General features: G+C 40.1%; 1 protein-coding gene across 5 annotated transcripts in view; it reads left to right on the forward strand.

Moving 5' to 3' along the window:
- LOC121278719 (copine-3-like) overlaps window positions 1-23,012 on the forward strand; it is an 88,586-nt gene extending 65,574 nt beyond the window's left edge. For all 5 annotated transcript variants that reach the window (XM_041189084.1, XM_041189089.1, XM_041189087.1 and 2 more), the window contains 6 exons: window positions 3,258-3,391; window positions 12,418-12,472; window positions 12,560-12,611; window positions 14,442-14,575; window positions 16,519-16,755; window positions 21,713-23,012. In XM_041189084.1, the coding sequence (XP_041045018.1) occupies window positions 3,258-3,391; window positions 12,418-12,472; window positions 12,560-12,611; window positions 14,442-14,575; window positions 16,519-16,755; window positions 21,713-21,820 (720 nt within the window). In that variant the 3' untranslated portion in view covers window positions 21,821-23,012. The remainder of the gene's footprint in view (window positions 1-3,257; window positions 3,392-12,417; window positions 12,473-12,559; window positions 12,612-14,441; window positions 14,576-16,518; window positions 16,756-21,712) is intronic.
- Window positions 23,013-23,610: the final 598 nt, after the last annotated feature.

Here is a 23,610-nt window from a genome sequence, read left to right on the forward strand (position 1 = left end):
ATAGTTATATTATCACAAACCATGTGATTTACTTTTATTGTTTTGCTCTGTTTTATTTTGCCCCATATCTCGCACCAAGACAAGAAAACTGATTCCTGAGTCATGCATTTTCTACTGAGTAATGTATTGTCATGCTGGTCCCAATTATTTCTCCTTACCTGTGGAGTAGTCATGCTTAGCCTCTAGTTGATATCTGGTCAGTTCAGCTAACTGCAGCATTCAAGTGTCTTGTTACTGTATGGAACTGTGTTGTTGCAATTATCTGTTCTATCACTCACCCTTTCTTACGGGTATGTATCCATACTTGTGGAATACAAGTTTTCATGGCTATATGTTCATGCTATATCACCTCATTCACTGAAGTACTGGAAGAGTAAGCTGTTCAAAGTGGAATTTTTTCTTGAAGAAAATGCATCAACTTGTTAAATGCACCAACATGTTAAATATGACTAAGCGAGCCAACTGGTCTATGCCTCTGCCATGCTGAAAGTGCCACTAATAGATGCATGAAGCAATTCTGTCTTCTGCGCAGCAGCTGCCCATAAGGATATGACTGAGATCAGGAAGTTGGAGAAATGAAACCTCTACCTCAAAACAGAGGTTTCTCAGGATGTAGCAGTCCATTTTCAGCCTTGGTGTCCTATTCGACACTTAAACTGACCCCATATCCTTTCAATCCCATATCCTCTCCATTACCAAGACTGCCTGCTTTCACCTGGAAACATTGCCTGTCCCTGCCACGGCCTCATCTCATCTGTTACTGAAACTCTTATCAATGCCTTAGTTACATCCAGACTCGACTGTTCCACTGCTTGCCTGGCCAACCTCCCATCTTGCACCCTCCATAAACTTGAGCGTATGCAAAACTCTGCTGCTCATGTCTGAACTTGCACCAATATCTCTTTACCAATCGCCTCCCTGCTTATTGAGCTACATTGATCGTTGCTTCCCGAATCCAGCTACATCTCGATTTCAGAGTTCTCACCTTTGTTTTCAAATCCCTCCATGATACTGCCTTTCCTTTCAGCCCAAAATCCTCCAAGTTCTTTTGTGTTTCTTCAATTCTGGCCTCTTACCCATTACCCAATTTTAATCACTTTGTTATGGGTGGCTTTGCCTTCAACTGCCTATGACCTAAGCTCTGGACTTCTCTCCTTAAATTCCCCAGCTTCTCTACTTCTCTTTCTCTTTTAAGATGCTCTTTGAAACATACCTTTATGGTCAAGCTATTGGCTACCTGGCCCAGTATTTCCTTATGTGATTAGCTGTTAATTTTTTTTGGTGACTCCTGTGAAGTACCTTGGGATGTCTTACTATGTTAATGGGGACAAGGAGATGCAAATTGTTGTTGCTGAGTTACTCTTACCACATTCCTTGCTGTGCATGCTATGACAAGGTTTAAAATTAGTGAATAAATAGTCGGTTGGTAGCACAGAACTTGATATTGCTATTGATGTTGAAAAAAGACATTTTGTTGAAGCTTTTCTTTTTGCACTCATCAGGACAATTGCAAGAATACCAATGTCGGGAAGCAACAACTTCATACTGTATGAGAAGAGTGTGCTGATTGGTTGGCAAGTGGACACTGATAGAGGCATTGCCGTGGAGATTGCACCAGTTAATGGGGACTGATAGTTAACTGCCAAACATTGTTTAAAAGCTGCCTGGTTTAAAATTTTAAACAATACTTGGCAGTTAACTGTCAGTCACCATGAACTGATGCATTCTCCATGGCAATGCCTCTACCAGTCCGCTTGCCAACCAATCAGCACACTCTTATTATACAGTATAAAGTTGTTGCATATCCTGAAATTGGTATTCTTGCGATTGGCCTGATGAGTGCAAGATGTAAAGCTTCAACAAAATTTTTTTTTCAGCAATATTCTAGTGAAGATATTGAACAATACAGCTGATCAGATTTTCAGTTTTATTTTTTAAAATTAGCTTACATGTTTACCAGAGAAAAATAGTTTTTGAATGTCTTGTGCTTGTTGTTAAATGGAACAGTAAATAAATATTAATTTATTTAACTTTATAAAAGGACAGTGTTCTGTGGGATTTCTAGGTAGAACCAAAACATGATTCTTCAAGCGACTAAACAAGGGAAAGTTTATGTGTGCACCTTTTTATTTCAGTAGATTAAAAAGGACCAGAATTGTTATGTTGGTGAAACTTTCAGCACGGTCATCCTTACAGCTTAAAACCAACAGCAACTTAGTTAAACGTAGAAGTCTAGAAGTTGCTGTCAGTGATACCCTGTTCTTTCACAGGGTACACTATTGCATTTTTCAGAGATGCAGTTAGCAGGGAATCAATGAATTGACATGAACATCAATATCTTATGCAATATTCTTACCGTAAAAAAAACATTGAAAATGTTAAGTTGTGAATGAATGGTAAATGAACTTTTAATGGCATTATAAACAATCTCTCTGCTCCTGAAAAACTAATTTTATAAGCGTAGAATGCCATTCTCTTCTTTCCATAAGTTACTGATCTTTAAAATAATTATTTTAGTTTTTAAAGTTTGTTTATGATTCTGTTTTAATTTAAAGCCATGTGTAGGTCCCAATCTTTATTTTGCTTTTGGAAAAAATAATTAAATATTGAATGTATGTATGTCTGTGCTTTTTACACCCTAATTTTCTCTCAGTGAGAGTTCTGCAATCTGAGGCTGCTCAGCCTCCTTATCAACTTCACTGATATTGAACACCCTGGATCCCCTATGGATGATGTTGGATTGAAAGCCATATTGAAAATGAGGAAATTGACACTGTAAAGCCTGTTAAACTTTTATGGGCAGCTTTCTTTGAGGCCAGCGGTGAGTGTAGTATCTTCATCGCTGAGTTCAAAATACAGGCCCGATGATTTTTTTGGAAAAGTCACATGCTTCATACCTGGAATTCCCAAAGGTGCACTCCTTACTGGGTGCTTTGGACCATGGAAACATATTATAAATCACTGTAGTGTCAAATTAACTTGTGTTATAATTGCACCATTATTGGATATAAAAGCAAATAACTGTTTCATTTGATCTGTTAATTGACAACCATGCTAGCTAGAGGGGAGAACTTAAACAAAAATCAGCTTCAGTTTTCAGTCAAATAAATGTAATGCTTAAGAAACAAAGCTGAAGGGTTCCACTCTTAGTACAACAACGAGCATAACTTCATTCAGCATGGATAGGGCTACATTAAGGATCTATCTTGTGTTTTCTAATCATTTCTAGCAAATGATTTTTTGCTTCTTGATTACAGGTTGGTATTGACTTCACAGGCTCGAATGGAGACCCTCGTAAACCCGACTCTCTACATTATATAAGTCCTAATGGATTTAATGAATACCTGATGGCAATCTGGTCTGTTGGAATGATCATTCAAGACTACGATACGTAATGCATTCCTGTTAATTTTATCAGTTTGGCTTCTTGCCTTCTATTATGCACCCATTTTCTTGCTTTCCTTGGGTTATGCCTATATCCTTGCCCAGAGGGTGGATAGATGAGCTGATTCCAAAACTTTGCCAAAGTTTTTCCTGTTTTTAAAAAAAAACAGTGGCTGGAAAGTCTGAGATCAGACTAAGGCAATTTACCTTCTCTTCCTCTATATAGGAGACTTATTTCAGCTTGTCAGCTCTTTGCAGCTGCAATTGAGTGTGTCAATCTTTGGCATTGCTTTGACATTGATCATTTACTGATTCAAATTGTGAATGCTAATTTTATTTTCATTTTAGTCATTCTGCTTGCCATTGCATATTTGAATTTTAGCCTTAATTTCTGCTTGAGAAACAATGTGGCCTTTATTTGTGGGTTTTGTTTTGGTTATATTTTTTTGAAATGTAAATTTATATTACAAAGTGTTTACAGCAAAGAAACAGACCATCTGGCCCGATTGACCCAAGCTGGTGTTCATGTGCCACAAGCCACCTCCCACCATTCTTCCTCTAACCTCATCAATATATTTTTCTATTTATTTTTCCCTCATATACTTATCTAACATCGTCTTGAATAAAGTTATGCTATGCCCTCAACTACTCTTTATGGTACCGAGTTCCACATTCTGACCATTCTCGGGATAAAACAAGTTTCTCCTGAATTCCCTATTGGAGCCATTAGTAACTATCTTAATATATATGGCTGCCAGTTCTGATCCCCTGTTCAAGTGGAAACCTTACCTACTCTGTCAAACTTCTTCATAGCCTTAAATATCTCTGTCAGATCGTTTGTTGCTTTTCACGAGGGAAAATTTTGTAAAAATGCTGTTTAAAATGAAAATTATTTTCTACCATATAAACAAGAAAGGTTTAATAGTTTTCATTGTTGGGCAGGAAATACTCTTGAATTTTATATTCAGCTGTAGTTACCTGTAACTTATTTCCTCACCAACTGCTCAGACTTTATCATATTGCTATCCACACTTGTGACCGCTAACAGAAATATGGGTCAGCTTCTTATTGAGACAGAAAATGCTGGAAATGCACTAACTTGGTCAGAAAACTGGAATTTTGTCAGGCTGATGGGGATCTCGCCCACCAATCAGAGGACCAGCAGGGAACTCCCATCAGTTCCGTGGGAGAGACTTGATGGAATCGAGTGCCCTTCAGCCACTTAACTTCCGCTGTCAGGTCTTCCCACGATTGAGGTCCTCGGTGACAGAAGTCCCACCCGTCGAGAGCTGCTGGCAGTCAGAGGCTACAGCTCCTCATTGCTGCTAGTGCCAGTGGGAGCGGTGGCTGCTAGCCACACTGCCCCTACCCAAGATCCAGGTTCCGGGTGAATGAAGTTGAGATGAGGGTCATGGGGTGGGGTTCACCGGAAGGGATTGAGCTCAGAGGCAAGGATAAAGGGGGTTGGCTTTCAATGGCCATCCTGTCTGATGCCAGGTCCCTCGGTCAAGCACAGAGTGCCTGAAGGTGAGGGTTCCCTTACCGCCCCCTCCCCACCCCCCACTTCCTTGGGAGGCCGTCTGGCAAATCAGGAATAGTTTGCTGGATGGCCTTCCAAGGGCGCGGGAGACCCCTGCAGCTTCCATTTAATCCCGGAGCCAGCAGTAAATTGCTGGGGTCGGGGATAATGGCTGTCAATTGATTCATTAATGAGCCCAGTTGACATCCTGTCGCTGGTGGCTGGGAATCTCTTAACAATCCCTTTCTGCCTTCCGACCTAATTGGGAGAGGTTTTCCTGCTGTCAGGAGACTAACAAGGGGCCTCTGCCATGATTAAGTGGGCCTGACTATCATGGTTCCTGCAGCAGCAGGCTGAATAAAATCCCGCCCCAGGTGCTGAAAATAATTGTAGAAAGGCAACAGCACAGAAGGAGGCCATTCGGCATGTCTTTGCCTGGGTGCACTTATTGCTATAGCAACTCCCCCTGCCTTTGCCCTGCAGCCGTGCAATTATTTTCTCTTCAGATAATGATCTAATTCTCTTTTGAAAATTATGATTGTTTTTCAATTCCCAAAGAGGCTGATAACTTTTAAAAAGAAATTCGAACTTCTGGTTAATGAGTTAGCTGAAAACGATGACACAAAAGTTCGTATTTTAAGTTTCTTACAGTAGCAAATTACTAAAATCACCATTAACTAAACACTATTTCCATGGGCAACTTATACTTTAAATTATAGAAAGATACATTCTCCTTTTATATTTGCCCCACATTGCACTCTTCATGGAATTACAGTCCTTTATAGCAAACAATCCACATTTGCTCCCAGTTTCCAATGGGTTTACATTTCCCTATTTTGCTGAGTAGTAACTTCAAGTGACCATCTCCAGGCACTTCCCTTAATATTGATAGAGCTTTCTAAATACGCAACCAGCAGTAAAGTTTTTCCTGATGATTCTTCCCCTTTGGCCACATCAGGACAAATCTCCAGGTATCCTTAGTTGACTGCGGATGCATTTCTTTGACTAGAGACCGTCTCGGTCCTACATCCAGCTGTGGTAGTTTGCAAAGCCAAACAGCCTTTTCTTTTTGCTGACCACACAAAACTGCTATCTGTCTGTGATATTCATTGATTTGTGGGGAAACCTGTACCTGATCTCAAAAGTGGCTTCCTCTGCACTCTTCCCCATGGCAACGTGAAATATATTAACCTTGCATCCAGGTAGGAATGCTGATTAGCTCATCTTAACCCCAACTCCTATTTATCTTAGAGATAAGTAGACAGTTTATAACCCAATACTTTTAACACCTTTCTGGGACTTTGGGAGACTCAGAGTTTACCCATTGTGAACTCAGAGACTGCTGCCATTGTCTCCAACCGTGAGCACCTTATACCATTGCCCCATTAACACAGTCTGGGCCTCCCTTTTGATCTTTAACAAGCCTAGGCTTTTTGCCAAGCAGATATCAGAACAGGTCACATGACCATCTCTGTTTACATTAAAAACACGGTTTCAAAGCATCCTATAACCCCCATGGGCAGGATTTTGCCCTCGGCGGGGGCGGTTGGGATGCCGACCACTGCCTGCACCGCGATTTCATGCGGGCGGGCCAATTAAGGCCCGCTCTGCATGGATCATGAGCGAGAGCGCTGCCTGTGCAGGCAGGGGTTGGAGGGAGAGTCGGGCCTAGCGTGCAGTTGCTGCCTCAGGGAGAATGAAATGCTGTGTAAAAAAAAAATTTAATAAAACCTTCCCCTTCATGTGAATCTGTCACAAGAGCTGGGACATGTTTTTAAATCAAAAATAAAGTTTTTATTTAATGTTAATTTGCTTTAGGAAACCTCATCCTGCTTGTGGATGAGGTTTCCTAAAAAATGTAAAGGCTGCTTGGCCATTTCACCTGCCCGCCAACCATTAAGTTGGAAGCGCAGCATAAATTTGATTTTAATTAGATAATTAATAGGCCTAATAAGGCCATTAACAATCGGCTGGCCACAGCTGACTGCGGCGCACATCCACCGAACAAAATATTATGAGACTGCACGAAGACTTCGGGCCACACTCCCGACCTCAATGCGCATCATTTTATGCTCGGCTGTATCTGGAGTGTGCCTGCATGCCAAGAGTAATGTTCTGCTCCATAAGTACAATGATTGAATCTGCTTCACTCTCAGGCATTGCATTCCATATTGCAAGTACTCGCTGCATAAAAACGTTTTTCCTCATGTTGCCATTGATTATTTTGCTAATAATCTTAAATCAGTGTCCTCTTGTTCTCAAACCTTCCACCAATTGGAAGGTTTTCCCCCCTATTTACCCTGTTCAGACCTCTCATAATTTTGAACGCCACTATCAAATCTTTTCTTTGCCAAGGAGAACAGTCCCAGCTTTTCCAATCCAACTGAGGTTCTTCATCCCTGGATCCAATCTAGTGAATCTTTTTTGTATCCTATCCAATGACTTTGCATCCTCCTTAAAGTGTGGTGCCTAGAACTGGATGCAATACTCCAGTTGAGGTAAAACCAGTATTTTATATAAGCTTATCATAACTTCCTTGCTTTTGTACTCTATGGCCCTACTGATAAAGCCCAGGATCTCATATGTTCTTTTAACCACTCTCTAAGCCTTCCCTGCTGCAACAATGATTTTTGCACTTATACCCCCAGGCTCTCTGCTTCTGCAGACCCTCTACCCCCACTTTAGAATTGAATCCTTTAATTTATTTTGCCTCTCCTCATTTTTCCTACAAAACGAATTACTTCTCACTTCCCTGCATTAAATTTAGTCTGTCTTGCGTCCACCCAGTCTGCCAGCCTAAATCCTCTTGAATTTAACGCTATCCTCATCACATGGGGCAGAACTTGACCCATGTTGGAAGGGCTCGGTGGGGTGGTCGGGAAGCTGCCCGCTGCCCACGATAGAGGCCGGAAGGCAATTTCACGGTGGCGGGCCTGTTAAGGCCTGCCTAGCATGAAACGCGAGCGGCGGCGCTCAGTGCTGCCTGTGCAGGGGGCGGGAGGAGGGAGAACAGAGCGAGTGCGAAGAGGACGAGTGTGACCTTCGCACATGCGTGCGAGTGCAGACTTCATAATCTCCCTGAGGCACAGAGCTTCCTCAGAGAGATGAGTTCAATAAAAAAAAATGAAGAGAATAAAAATGTAACAAAACATATCCCCTCATGTGACTCACATGAGGAGGGACATGTTAATTAAATTTTAAAACTTTTATTTTTATTTGTTTTTGGGAACCTCACCCCACCCATGGATGAGGTTTCCAAAAAAATGCAAAGGCTGCTTGGCCTTTTTGCCTGCCTGTCAACCATAAGATTGGATGGGCAGTGGAAAATTTAAGTTAATTGATTGTTTAATGGCCTTAACAGGCCTTTTAATTGCCTTTTAGAACAGCTGCAGTGGTGTGGGTACTCTCACAGTGCTGTTAGGCAAGGAGTTCCAGGATTTTGACTTAGTGACAGTGAAGTAACAGTGATATGTTTTCAAGTCAGGATGGTGAGTGACTTGGAGTGGAACTTCCAGGTGGTGGTCTTCCCATGTGTGTCCTGCCCTTTTCCTTCTAGATGGTAGCGGTTGTGGGTTTGCAAAGTGCTGCCAATGGACCCTTGGTGGGTTCCTGCAGTGCACCTTGTAGATGGTACACACTGCTGCTATTGTGTGTCAGTGATGGAGGGAGTGAATGTTTGTCGATGTGGTGCCAATTAAGTGGGCTGCTTTGTCCTGATGGAGTCAAGCTTCTTGAGTGTTGTTGGAGCTGCACTCTTCCAGGCAAGTGGAGAGTATTCCATCACACTCCTAATTGTGCATTGTAGATGGTGGACAAGCTTTGGGGAATCAGGAGGTGAATTAATTACCACAGGATTCCTTACCTCTGACCTGCTCTTGTAGCCACAGTATTTATGTGGCTAATCCAGTTCAGTTTCTGGAGAATGGTAATTCCCAGGATGTTGATAGTGGGGGATTCAGTGATGGTAATGCCATTGAATGTCAAGGGGCAATGGTTAGATTCTCCCTTTTTGGAGATGGTCATTGCCTGACACTTGAGGCATGAACGTTAGTTGCCACTTGTCAGCCTAAGCTTGGATATTGTCCAGGTCTTGCTGCATTTGGACATGGACTGCTTCAGTATCTGAGGAGTCGTGAATGGTGCTGAACATTTTGGAATCATCTACGAATATCCCCGCTTCTGATCTTACGGTGGTGGGAAGGAAATTGATGAAGCAGCTGAAGATGATTGGGCCTAAGACACTACCTTGAAGAACATCTGCAGTGATGTCCTGGAACTGAGATGATTGACCTCCAAGAACCACAACCATCTTCCTTTGTGCTAGGTATGACTCCAACCAATGGAGAATTTTCTCCCTGATTCCCATTGACTCTAGTTTTGCTAGGGCTTCTGAATGCCACATTCTGTCAAATGTGGCCTTGATGTCAAAGGCAATCACTTTAACCTCACCTCCTGGAGTTCAGCTCTTTTGTCCATGTTTGAACCAAGGTTGTCAGAAGCTGAGTGACCCTGGAGGAACCCAAATTGAGCATCAGTGAGCATGTTATTGCTATGCAAGTGTCTCTGATAGCATTGTTGATGACCCCTTCATTCATTTTACTGATGATCAAGAGTTAGACAGAATTGGTAGTAATTGGCTGGGTTGAATTTGTCCTGCTTTTTGTGTACAGGACATACCTGGGCAATTTCCCACATTGCCAGATAGATGCCAGTGTTGCCTCCACCATACTTTCAGGTGGTGCATTTCTGATCATAACCACTCGCTGAATAAGAAAGATTTTCCTCATAACATCTTTGGTTCTTTTGCGAGTCAGCTTAAATCTACAACTTACAGTTTGTGATCCTCCCACCAATGGGAACCGTTTCTCTCTATCTACTCTGTTTGCACAGCATATGGGGCAGAATTTAATGCAGTTAATACCCACTTTAGGGCCTAATCCTGCTGCTGCTGATATTCACCCAGTGACTGGTTTGTTGGGGGCTGCAAGTCTCGCTTTGTGGGGAGCCCAAATAGAAAACCCCATCGTCGTTTGCAGGTCCCTCGTTTGGTGGGACTCGGGAGCAAGGGACCTGGCATTGGGAAGGGGAGAAACAGTTGAGAGCCACCCATCTGTCCTTACTGCTGACATACCGCCCATTACTTTGAACACCACTATCAAATCTCCTTTCAACACTGCTTGCTCTGAGAAGGACAACCCCAGGTTTTCTAATCTACCTACCTAACGATAAACATTCTAGTAAATCTCTGCAGCCTCTCCATGGCCTTCATATCCTTTCTAAAATGTGGTGCCCAGAATTGGACATAATACAGAATTGTGGCAGAACCAGTGTTTTAGAATGGTTCATTATCATTTCCTTGCTTTTGTACTCCTCGTCTATTTATAAAGCCCAGGGTCCTATGTTTTTTTTTAGCTCCTTCTCTACCTGCCTTGCCACCTTCCATATTTGACACCCAGGTGTCAGTGCTCCTTCACCCCCTATAGAATTATACCCTTTAGTTTACATTGCCTGTCCTTTTTCTGCCTAGCAAAATGTATCAGTTTGCATTTCTGAGAGTTCATTTTCAGCTGCCACGTGTCCACACATTCAACTAACCTATCTATCCTCTCCTGAGCTCTTCACAATCCTCCTCACTGTTCACTACACTTCCAAGTTTTGTATCAACTGCAAATTTTGAAATTGTACTCTATACACCCAAGCCCAAGGGCCGGATTTTCGCTACTGGAACCATGTAAAAATGGCAGGCATGACCCAATTCAAGGACCCCCCCCACCCCCACACCCCCATTGAGGTGCAGCAGTTTTTGCCATTGCGGGATAAGGGTGCAGGTAGCAAGCCCTCACCCTATACTCCACATATGGCTGGCTCCATTGCAGGGACAACATCTTCTAGCACTCCGCAATTTTTGTGGAGTTGTCCAGTTTCTCTATGACACCTGATTCATGGCCCCTCGGAGGAGTCATGAACCATAGCGTGGATTTGGGAACCTTTTACAAAGTAAGTTCAAAAAGTCTTACCCATATCCCCAGCCACTCCTTGTGGGCCCTCGTACCTTCCATGCCAATAGATGACCCTTCCATGCCCTTTCACCCAGTATGCACTATGTACATAACCAGTGAGCCATGTAATAACAATGGCAAGTGTGAACTGTTGAGGGGGATAAAAAAAACTACCCATTCAAAAATGTTCTTTGAGAAAAAACTGCTTTTCCTCCAACCCTATAAAGTGTCAATCAGACAGACCATTTAAGTATCAACAACACAGGCTTCAAAACTTCACACCTCTTAATATTGTCCAAATAAACATTGAGACATTAACAAAAGGTACTGCAGAAAGAACAGCTCATTATAACCACTTAAAAATGTTAATAGAGCAAAGCTAACAAGTCACTTCACTTGTCAAGACAGAATTCCTGCTGGGCTCATGCTTTTGTTGGCCTCGGTTTTCAGCCAAGCGTGCATAATGAGGGCCACCAGTGGGTGGGTATGGGCTATAGTGCCTAACTGCTTTTATTATCACTGAGATGAAGTGCAGAGAACTAAGACGGCCTTCTAATCAGCCTCCCTCAGCACACACTCTCCATTTCCCCCCCCCACCCCACCGCAGCCTAGGATCTGCTTCCTGCGTCAGCAGGCCTTAGTCAGATCATGCGTCTGCCTCCCTGAAGTGAAAATCTTTTAAACCAAGGTGGGTCCTGACTGGAGCTACTTGCCTCTAGCAAAATTTTGATCCCAAGTCATTAATATATTTCGTTAAAAAACTATTGGCCTAACTAATTTTCAAAAAAAAATTGTTAAATTCATCCACCTATAGACAAATTATAGATACCTTGTTTTCTGCCTCATCATTTGTCACTTGAGTGCCTTCACCTTATGCATGTTTTTAAATTTGTTTCTGGGAGGTGAGCACCTGTGACAAGACCAGCATTTATTGTCCTTCCCTAATTGCTTTTGTGATGAGTAAATGAGAATTGGAGCAAGATAACCTTCAACATGATCTTTATTTTTTATACTTTTCTACCTATACACCTCTAATTCATCTTCCTCCATTATTTCTAACTCTAGTGTTTGAATACTATTTAATTTGAAGAGTCAGTTTTTTTTTAATCTTGGTAATAAAAGCCTCCTCTACAGCCTGTGCTATTGGAAGCAGTTTAGGACAGCCTTTGGCGGTCCCATTGGTCTGGGAACTTGAAAGTTTAAAACTTTTTTGAGGTCAGAAATATTATGTCTGATTTCCGTTGGATTGCCTGAACACTTCTTAATTTCAGCAAAGTGGAGCTCTTTGCTTTCATGTCAGCATATATGTGCCAAGCAATTTCTTGGCAAGAAAATTTCAATCTCAGCTGGGCATTATGAACAAGGTAAAGCCTGGCTGGAACAATTTGGTCTGCAATGTAAATGATGCTAGAGTAGCTTTTGCAGAATATTTGTTATAGCTCATTGCTGGCTATGATATGTTTTCTTTGCTTTCAATTTAATGGCGAATGTCTAATTATGATTATTTTATTTCAGAGACAAGTTGTTCCCAGCGTTTGGATTTGGTGCACAGATACCCCCTAATTGGCAGGTAAATATGAAACAATTAATGAAAGGTATTACTAATTTGATTTTATATTTTGTGTACAATTTATACTTTGGCTTTTATCCCCTGCAGGTATCACATGAATTTCCACTTAATTTCAACCCTACCAATCCATTCTGTGCAGGTATGGCATTCTCCTTCTGCTACATTTTTTTTTTACCCATTTTAAAATTATGATAGTGGCAGTTCTGATCTACTTTTGCAAAGAATTAGTGGTAAGCAGTATTGTGTAAGATGAGATATTTTGTAGCACTGAGGTTTCATGATTAATTACTCAGCGTGGTCAAACATAATTAATTAAAAGACACAAACATGCAAAACCTTTAGAAGGTTCACCCTATATACTTCAGTTCTACATTGTGTGGAAGGTTGCATCATGTTTCACTTGTTAATGAAAACATAAAAGGGTTTCTTAATGGGATAATAATACTTGGAACTATTTGAATGTGTTTGTATGTTTTGAGAGCACAAAAAGACAGTGTAAAAGATAAGGTATCATGTACTTAATTGTACTGTGAAAAGTTGGAATGTACTTATGATTATGCTAGAAGAAATTTTAATTTAAATACTCAGTGTTAAGCTAAATAATAATATAACATCTGATGTGAAATGATAATAATTATGCTGTAGTGCTAGCATCAGCTGCTTGTGACCTGGAAGCACTGATTCTAAGAGAAAACCTAAAAGCCAGTTTTTTCTATCTTTTCCTGGTTCCATTTATTTGAATAGGATATGGTTCAATTTGTATATAAGTGCTTTCAGTTTTGGAAAATAAGTTTATAAAAATTCAAATTAAGCGATGAAGCAATTCCAATCTTGCAAATTCTTCTTCTTTTCGGACCCTCCTTGAAATCCGCCCACCGTCAGGATCGTACGGTCCCGCCGAAAGCCAGTGGACTTTTGGCTGGACTGCCGAACTGCCACGGTGGGGCTGGAAAATCCAGGCCCTTGTATCTTTATCTGCTTCAAAAATGCATCTAAATTTTACGTAAAAGATACAATGGTCTCTGCTTCATTCATTTCCTGTCTTAAAGCTCCAAACAACTTTTGTAGTTGCAGTATGCAAGGCTGATGTCAGGTCAATCCAAAGGTAGAGCTCCCAGCATCTAGTGATCTGTGACGCACGCTTTCCAGGTAATGAGTTTGAGCAGCTAGATCCTCAGTCTTGGCTTTCTTATTGACTGTATTAAGGGCATCTGTTTGAGTATGGCTTTTGAAGAGGAGCATCCCCACCATGTACTAGTCTCATCTGTTATCACTTCAGTTTTGGTGTATCGTAAACTTACTAAGAAAAGGTATTTACAAATAAAAAATCACCTGTAAATCAATTTCACGTACTTTTCAATACAAGAAAATTAACTGGTTGCGTTGGTTCAAGTGCCACTTCAAAGATTTGAGCAGAAAATCTAAGCTGACACTTCAGTGCAGTAATGAGGGATTGTTGCAGTGTCAGAATGCTGTGAAACAGAGGCCTTGTGTGGCCCCTTAGCTGAATGTACAAGGTCCAATAGCTCCATTTTTTGAAGAAGGGCAAGGGTGTTCTCCCCTGTATAATATGACCAATATTTATCCCTCAACCAGCATCAGTTTAAAAGAAAACCTGATAATTATTGCATTTCTGTTTGTGCGAGCTGGCCGTGCACATATTGACTGCCCCTTTTTCTACATTACAACACACAGTATGTTTTAAAAATACTCCATGGGCTGTAAAGCACTTTGGGATGACCTGAGGTCTTGAAAGGTGCTATATAAATGCAGGCAGTTTCTTTTCTTTTAATATTATTCAAATTGTACATCGGTACAAAATGTTTTCTAAAACATAAAAACGGGCTTACATTTTGAGTATCTTCTTCTGCAATACTGGTTACTTGTAGGATCACAAGTTGTGGTGAGAATGATAAGTTCTCTTTCTTACATGAAATTTGATATTTCATTTATGATTTATGTTTGTTAGGAGTGGAGGGGATAGTTGATGCCTATCGAAACTGTCTGCCTCAAGTCAAACTCCATGGACCCACAAACTTCTCGCCCATTATAAACCATGTGGCAGGATTTGCAGCTGCAGCAGCACAGCAGCCAATAGCGTCAGTGAGTATTTCTACATGTAGATTTGGGGCCTCTCTCCATCAGAGGCCTGCAGAAAAAAATCAAGATCTAAAAGGCATCATAATTTCGTTCCCTGTGTTTCTGATGCCGTTTATCTCAGGAAACTACTACTGTTATGATATTGAAATGTTTTATTTTTTAAAACAATATACAATTTCACCTAATATGTTGGTGCATACCATAAGGAAAGTACAAACTAGCACTATGTAGTTTCTGGTAAATGCTTGAAGAAGGAAAATATCACTGTGTGGTTTTGAATGTTTTGGCCATGGAAAAAATACATCGTGGATTGAATGGCACTATGATGACTTTAACGACAACCATGGATGACATTATGTTGTTACAAATGAGCAACGTAAAAAATAAGTATTGACTAGAGCATAGAACGTTAAGCTGGAATCTATTAGTAGTTTTTACGTGAAGAAACAAAAAGTGACCTCTTATTTACCAGAGTTGGAGATTTTCATCTGCCCACGTGATAAATAAACCTTCACTGAGACAAGGAATCCCAAATAATATTTTGAACTGAGTATTTTCGATTGCTGTAAGAAGTATTGCAGTGTGACTTAGTCTTGAAAAGTTGTGAACAATATTTCTGTGTCATCTTGCATTAAAAGAGAGGTAATGACATGGAGTTCTTGCAGGCTAATTCCTTTCTCACTCTACTGCTGGAGTGCTTGATGGAAAGACTCTAGGGTTCATATCCTGTTTAAACCTTTTCTTCATGAACAGATCATCTAAAGCAAGACATCTGGAGATGAATTCTCCTCTTTGAGGCAGAGTTCCATCAAGGCAGAATTACGTCTTCCTAATCTCAATCCATTTTCCTGGATTGAGAGTCATTGCATATACGTGATAGGGTCCTGGCCATCATTAGGAGGAACCCATTACTGCAAGGGAGGAACTTTTGGCAGTGAAAAACCTTAAAGGGGCATAAGCTCTCCACAGGTCAGATGAAAGGCATCCATTGAAGGCTTTGGCCAAGCTTGAGGCCTGGAGCAGGTAGTAGGGGTTGACTGGGAGGGGGAAGCTGCTAAAATGAAGCTGCTGTTGCTCTCCATGACATACTGTCACCTTCTATCTGTCAGCCTTGGAGAGCAGCAGTTAGGATGGAAAGGATGGAAATCTGATGAGAAGTCAGCTCATTTGCATATGGTGTACTGGGAAGCAGCAGCATTCCCAGCAGGTGTTGGAGAAGACAATCCCAGCTATCACTGGGAAACTTTGGCCTCTTCACCTGAATTTTCCAACATTCACTTTTGTGATGTCACCTGATTTTGGTTGTGCTTATGAAATGGAATCTCCCTCCTTTGACTTCAATTGTTTTGGAACTGTTTAAAATTGTCTTCAAAACTAAGTATTATTTTAATTCTCCTAAATTTGTAGAATTAAAACACAAAGTAAAGTCATTCAGCCCATCAAGTTTGAGCTATGCTGTTGGTTTCAATCTTCAGCTTTGTCCCAATATCTTTTTTCAACTTTCTTCACCAAATATTTGTCTCTTTTTTAAATTCCAATTTCCTTATCTCTCCTTGTAATTAAAACCTCTCATTTTTGACACAGTTTTTGTAAATCATGTGCAGTTTCTCCATGGCCTTGTTGTCTGTCTTAAAATGGTGTAACCCGAACAGGACTTGAACCGCATTAGAATTTCTATGAATTCCCCACTCTGCTGCTGCACCCGTTTAATATCGCCATCATTCCTTTATTCCCAAGTTTAAAATTTTAGCCACAATTTTTACTCCTGTTGGGGGTGAGCAGCAGTGTGAAGCAAAACTTTCTTAGTGATACTACATTTGTACCATAAATGCAATCTTACTGCCTTGTGTATCTCAAATTATGTATCCATTGAATTTGCAGTGGCTGATATAAAATGCATTTTTGGATTGCATATGGTGATATGCCTTTTTTCTTTCCTTTAACAGCAATATTTCATCCTCCTGATCATCACTGATGGAGTGATCACAGACTTAGATGATACAAGACAGGCCATTGTTAATGCTGCTAAGTTGCCAATGTCCATCATCATTGTTGGTGTTGGTGGAGCAGATTTCAGTGCCATGGAATTTCTGGACGGTGATGAATGTGTTCTTAAATCACCTACTGGGGAAATAGCTATCCGAGATATTGTCCAGTTTGTACCGTTCAGAAAGTTTCATAATGTAAGTCTTACATGGTTACAGTGTAATATGATTGCATCACCTTCAAGATTTAATTTTATATTGTGTTTTAAAAAATAATTGTAAATACTGATTTACATTATAATTTCTGGCATATGTCTACTCCTATCTGTTCCAATGTAGCTAGCACGTTTACTGGAATAGCTTCTATCTTGCCCTATCCTATTGTTTGTCCAGGTTGCAGTTCAAACCCCTTTCCAGATTCTTGGAACTGAGCATATTTAGATAAACATTTAAACACAACTGTAGAATTCATCAAAATAGATTTATTCTGCGACCAGGTACCCATTTCAGGGACATTCTCTAGCCAAGTGCAACATCAGCAATAACTTTGCGGTTGTTGTAAAACATTCAAAGCACTCCGCAGGCATGTTAACAAACAAAATTTGACACTGAGCTGCATAACAAGATACTAGTACAGGATAAAAACAAAAAAACAAAAAAAACAAAAACAAAAACAAAAAACAACTGTTCTGTCGAAGGGTCATGAGGACTCGAAACGTCAACTCTTTTCTTCTCCGCCGATGCTGCCAGACTTGCTGAGTTTTTCCAGGTAATTCTGTTTTTGTCTAGTATAGGATAGTTAAGCCTGAAAGAGCATCTTAAAGGAGGTCAGAGATGCTTAGGGAGGGAATTCCAGAGCTTAGGCCGTGGCAGCTGAAGAAACAGCTACCAGTGGTGAAGTGATGAAAATTGGGCATGTGCAATAGAATAAGATTAGAAAAACACAAGAGGAATTGGAGGGTTGTAGGGCTGGAGGACGTTACAAAGAAACGGTGAGGCCATGTAAGAATTTGAAAACAAGGACGCAAATTTTCAAGTCAAGGCATGGCTGGACTGGGAGCCACTGTAGGAGAGTGAACATGAGTGAAGGGACTGGGTGCAAATTAAGATACAGACCGCAGGGTTTTACAGCAGTGGCAGAATTTTACATTTGGTATGCGCCCGACATGCCGGAACATAAAATGACACGTGATGTGCCCGAAGTCATCGCGAACCCGAGCGATATTTCGTTCTGCAGGTACATGCCGGAGTTGGCTGTAGGTGGGATGAGGTTTCCTAAAGCTAATAATTAAATAAAAATTTTCCTTTGAAAATAAAAACATGTCCCACCTCGTGATACAATCAGATGAGGGGACATGTTTCATTAAATTTTTATTGTCTTTAGTTATTGTTTTAAAAAGTGCTTCAGTCTCCCTGAGGCAGCTCCGTGCCTCAGGGAGATTGAAGTGCCCTTTTGTGCGCATGCATGAACTGTGCGCTGGACTTGACTCCCCACCCCCGGCCTGCGCAGGTAGTGCTCAGCACTACTCGCGATCCACGCAGGGCGAGTTTTAATTGGCCCTCCCGTGTGAAATTGCAGTGCGGAGCCAATCATGGTGGCAGTTGACTCCATGACTGCCCCCACCTGCTTCTGCTGAGCCCGCCTGATGATTGGAAAATCCTGGCCCAGATGTAAGGTGTGAGGATAATCAAGGGAGTGTTGAATTAGTTAAATCTCAAGGCATGGTTGTTGGTTTCAGCAGCATAAGAACATAAATAGGAACAATTAGACTATTTGGCCCTTCGAATCTGCTCCTCAATTCAATAAGATCATGGCTGATCTGATTTGTGGACTTAATTTCACTTCCTTACCTGCGCACCCCCCCCCCCCAAATAATTCTTTGCTCCCTTGTGGATCAAAAATCTGTTGAAATTAACCTTGAATGTATTCAATGACCCAGAATTCACTGCTCTCTGGGGATAGAGAATTCCAAAAGTTAATGGCCCTCTGAGAGAAGAAGCGAGATGAATGATGCTATGGGGTGGAAGAAGGCAGTCTTATTTATGGAGAGAGGATATGGAATCAGAAACTCAGTTCAGGGTCATATAGGGTACCAAGCTTGTAAGCGGTCTGCTTTAGCCTCAGACAGTGGCCAGGGAGAGCAGTGGAGTCAGTAGCAAGGGAATGGAATTTGTGGTGTGGATTGAAGAATTGGGCAAATATTGTTGTAGCAGGGAAAAGAGAAGACTGAGGGGTGACCTGATAGAGGTCTTTATATTGTGACAGGGTTTGATGGTGTGGATGTTGAGAAGATATTTCCATTTGTGGGTGTGACCAGAACTAAGGACCATAAATATAAACAATCATTTATAAATGCAATAGGGAATTCCGGAGAAACTTCTTTACCCAGAGGGTGGTTAGAATGTGGAATTTGATATCACAAGGAGTAGTTAGGGAAACAGCTTTGATCCATTCAAGAGGGATCTTGGTAAGCACATGAGGGAGAATAGAGTAGAAAGGAATGTTGATGGAATTATATGAAGAATGGTGGGAGGAGGCTTATGTGGAGCATTATCACTAGTATGGACTATTGAGCCAAATGGCCTATGTCTGTGCTATCAGTACTTTGTAATGTAAATTAGAGTGAATGAACTCAATATCAAATCATACACAAAGTGAAAGAGAAGGCATGAAAGATTAGATTAAGAGGAGAAAAAAGAAGGAAAATAAAATAATTGCAGATTTGACAGGGTTTACCAGGACAATTCATTTGAAATTGTCTAAATCAGTGCAAAACATCAACTAATTTCAAGTACAAGTTACGTCCAATGCATGTTTCCGTGATCTTTTGCACTGGTTTAAAAAACATTGTACTGGAAGTCAGCCCTCGCCATGAATCTCCCACATGAGTTAATCAGCATGGTGAGTTTCCACTAACTGCATTGTTTGTGGAACTTCATGAAGGCTCTTAAATTAATGTACACCAATGAAGCTAGTAAATTGTTCAATATGATTTTTGTCATTTTCAGTTATTTAAAATTGGGTTACCCAGAGAACTAGATACTTATTTTGTGATAAACACATTTTCAGATATATTTATAAAAATACACCAACTTACCACTCTTACATATATCAAAACATTTTTTGCAGAAAAAATATTGTTACAAAACTGCCCAGTTATGTGTGGTTTATGAAAGATGTTGTTTGTGACAATGCAAATGAGTTTGAGTGGAAGCATGAAACATCACTTTGGAAGACTAAACAAATTTGAGCCAAATTTGCACCCCAATTGCTGATTATGCCTGAAGTGGAAACTCTAGTCTGACATTTTTAAAATCACCAACAATTAAAATCTGAAGGAATGAGACTCTGCCCTTGTGGTGTTTAATTTTCAGTGTTCAGAGAAATCAATAGGCAATAATTAACACCTGTCACTAAGTGGATAAATGTTTAAATAGATAGGAATTGCCAGAACTTAATTTTCTGCGGCAAGTTTAGTTTGATTTTGCCACCCAACTGCAACAATTTAATTACATTTAATGCATTTCATTGGTGAGGCTGATAGCAAGTTATCTGTTTTTGTGACGCTAATGATGGAGTGGCACAAATTGTAAAGCAATGTTTGTATATTTGAGTTTAACTGCACCTCAGTGGAAGTTTCTGTATCATTTGCACATAAATAATGACAAGCGCTATCAACCTCATCAACGTTCCTGGAGTAAGTAGCTTTATTTTAATCTTTCAAGTGCTCACTCACTTCCGCTTGTGCCGTTTTTTTGTGCTTTTCTTGATAAACAATCAATATTCCCATTCTTAATGAATGTTTGCGATTATTACAATTGCTAAACCTGTGATTCAGGTGGTTAAATTCAGTGTTTGCTGGTGCACAGTGCAAATGAGTTTAAATATTCCTTCGAGTTCAGCGATGTTAGGCTGAAGAGTAACAGCTTTGTATCCAAGTTTGGAAACAACTTGGGAAGGACATTATTATTGACTAATTTGTAACTATTAAATAAAATAGGAATGCAAAATGTGATGTGATATGATTGACAGTGACTTCATGTTCATGAATAGTTTTTTAAAATTCATTCATCATATGTACTTATCCAAAAATTGTAATACCTGAGTGTTTGGTTTTCCGACATCATTGCTTGTGTTTTATTGAGAAAACCAACTAAACATACAGCTACTCAAAAAATACCTGCTTTTTTGTATCATAATATCAATCATGTAGTTAACTTTAAATTACACCAATTTAATTTGACATTCTGAACATCACACCTGAAAAGTTCCTCGAGGCCCCTTATTGAATATTCTTCCTTTTTCTACCCGCTTCCATTTCAAAAGTCTCACTACCCTGTGTATAAAACCTAAGTAAGCACAGATCATAACTTTTGTCCAATCCAAAACATTGTTTGCTAACCTCTTCTGAAATAAGTGCTTTACAAGGACCAAATAGTCCTTTGGTTTCAACAGAAGTTACTCTCAAACTTTTGATTCAATGCCCCATCTTCATGGCTTACTGGGATCCTGTCATATGGACATAGTTTAAACAAACTGTAAAGAGACACAAGTCAGACTTGGAGCATATGCTTTACCGGTCTGTGTTGTTGGAATACGCTCCATGATTTGCACCATCATGATGCAGTGGCCTGACCAGTAGGTGGTAGTCTCCTTCATTCGAAGTTTTTTATTCTTCATTCATGGAATGTGGGTGTCGCTGGCTAAACCAGCATTTATTGCCTATTTATTGTAGCTGTTTTACCTTCTGTGCTACAACAAAAATTATTCTGAGAATATACTTTAGTGTGCCTGTCATATTTGTACCCTTTTGTAGCCTGTTGTTACTTTCTGGTTTCACATTTTTTGACAATACAGATGTTCAGCAAGTACTGTTGAGGTATTGTCAGAAATATGCAAGTACATTTTTCACAAAACAAAATATTCTATCCTCTGTGCCTAATGACTTGGAAATTTTACCTCTAAATAATTAAAAATGTAAAGGTTATTTGATCTCAAGTTTGCATGCAATTAATGTATATTTTTGATTCACATGGCATTATTAGTTAAACAAATTTGTTAATGTTAATTTAAACAATTGTTAATGTCAGATTTAAGGTCAGATTTCAAGTTAAACTGGCTTATATTAATTTGATTAACTTTTGTACTCTACAGGCAACAAAAGAAGCTCTTGCACAAAGCGTACTGGCTGAATTGCCTCAGCAAGTGGTGTGCTACTTCAACACACGCAAACTTCGTCCTCCAAACGAGCCTAATCCTTAAGTGCTCTGAATTCATGGCCAAATGTTTGTAATACACTACATCAAATAAATCTATACTTTTTCTTCTAATTAAATTTAGAAATGTATGCATTAACAAACACTGTATTATATTACATATGAATTTTTTCCTAGTTTTAAAATTATTTAAAATAGTTTATTGCATTATATATATTTTGTATGTGAATTTAAAGCAACTTTTTTGTTGCAAGAAGTCGAAACAATCCAGTAAAAATCAATGAGGTCAAACCATTGAATCATAATCACTTACCAGTTGCTATCAGTGTAAAATTGTTCATTGTCTTTGATAATGTTTTAGTAATGCTTAAAGAAACATTTTTTGTTAGCCTCCAATACTTTTTACAATTTTTTTTACTGTTGTTTTGAATGATAATTCAAATTTTGGATTTTTGGATTATATGCCTGCATCCGGCACCAAAGTATACAGCAGTTTTTAATGTTTAATTCTAAAATTGAGAATCGTTTGCATATCATGCTTCATATTATAGAATCATGTAATTGTATTTTACTACTGGTTTTACATTTTTTAGGTTTAATAACTAAGATATAATGAAGTAAAGCTAAAAGTAATTATACTGTGGGTGAGGTTGTCGAACCCATGATGTGTGTATATGATGCCGTTTTTAAAATTGGTGATGTAATACTAAGTGGACTTAGGCCTGGATTTTTGCAATGATGGAGAGCCTCTCTGTCATTGCAAAAGTGGCAGAAGATGTCCGGATCCAGAAGTCTTGCCTCCAAACATGGCACCTACTATTTTTGCAGGGGCTGTCATGGGCCCAGATAGGGGTTCGTGTGCATGCATTTCGTGGAGGCAGCAGTCCCCAGTTGTGTCGTTTTGATGCAGCCCGATGTGCACAGATTAGACCTGAAAGGAGCGGGTCTGAACTTATGAATTTGTTTGGATAGCCTGGGTACCCTCTGGGGAGTTCAGGTCCACTTTTGGGGAAGTCGGGTGCCCTTTGGGATTCCTAAAAGTATGCATAAATGTGTGTAAAGTGCATAAACTTGTTGGAATTGTGAAACTCATTGGAACTGTCAAAAACAACTATCAAAAGCATCAAGATGAACTATCAAAGGGAGCCATCACACTGCCAAGACATTTAAAAATTTACCCTTTAGCTCTTTGAAATAAACTGTCTTGAGTGTTAATAAAATGATTATTTGCTATTTCACTCTGTCTGTTGACGTAAGCCTTGGGGCAATCATTACTGGATTAGTGCTGCATAATTGATTTCACACTGGTTGATTTATCACAGTAGGGTGCCTGCCATTTCAGTTTAAAAATTGACAGCTTCTCCTCGTTATGGTCTCCAAAGTGAGACTATGAATTCCAATGCTCCCTTTTATAAGGGATTATGCAATTGAATAAAATGTTTGTTGTTATAATGGATAATGTAGTTGAAGGAATGTAAGTGGGGGTTTATGAACAAGAGTGTATTTTTTTAAAGATAAAGTCTGCAATAGACACTTGGAACTTTATTTATTTAATCTCAGCATGAGTCCTGAGGGCTGCCCATGGTGGATACAAGGTGTGTTGGCATGGTAGGTAAAATGGCAAAAGGTGGTGGATGGGGGCATGGATTGGAATGAATTGGCACTAAGTTCACATAGGGGCTTTAAAGGGCCGGGTTGGGTGGGAGGGAGCATATGTTGGAAGGGGGATATAAGGAGCCACGAGTGGGTGGACAGACGAGCATACATTGGAATGAAGGGTGTGAGGGGCCATAAAGAGGAGGTGGGCAGAGGTGCATAGGTTGGCATTGAGGGTAT

Source organism: Carcharodon carcharias, chromosome 6, assembly GCF_017639515.1.
Source record: "Carcharodon carcharias isolate sCarCar2 chromosome 6, sCarCar2.pri, whole genome shotgun sequence".
In the NCBI taxonomy this organism is placed as follows: domain Eukaryota; kingdom Metazoa; phylum Chordata; class Chondrichthyes; order Lamniformes; family Lamnidae; genus Carcharodon; species Carcharodon carcharias.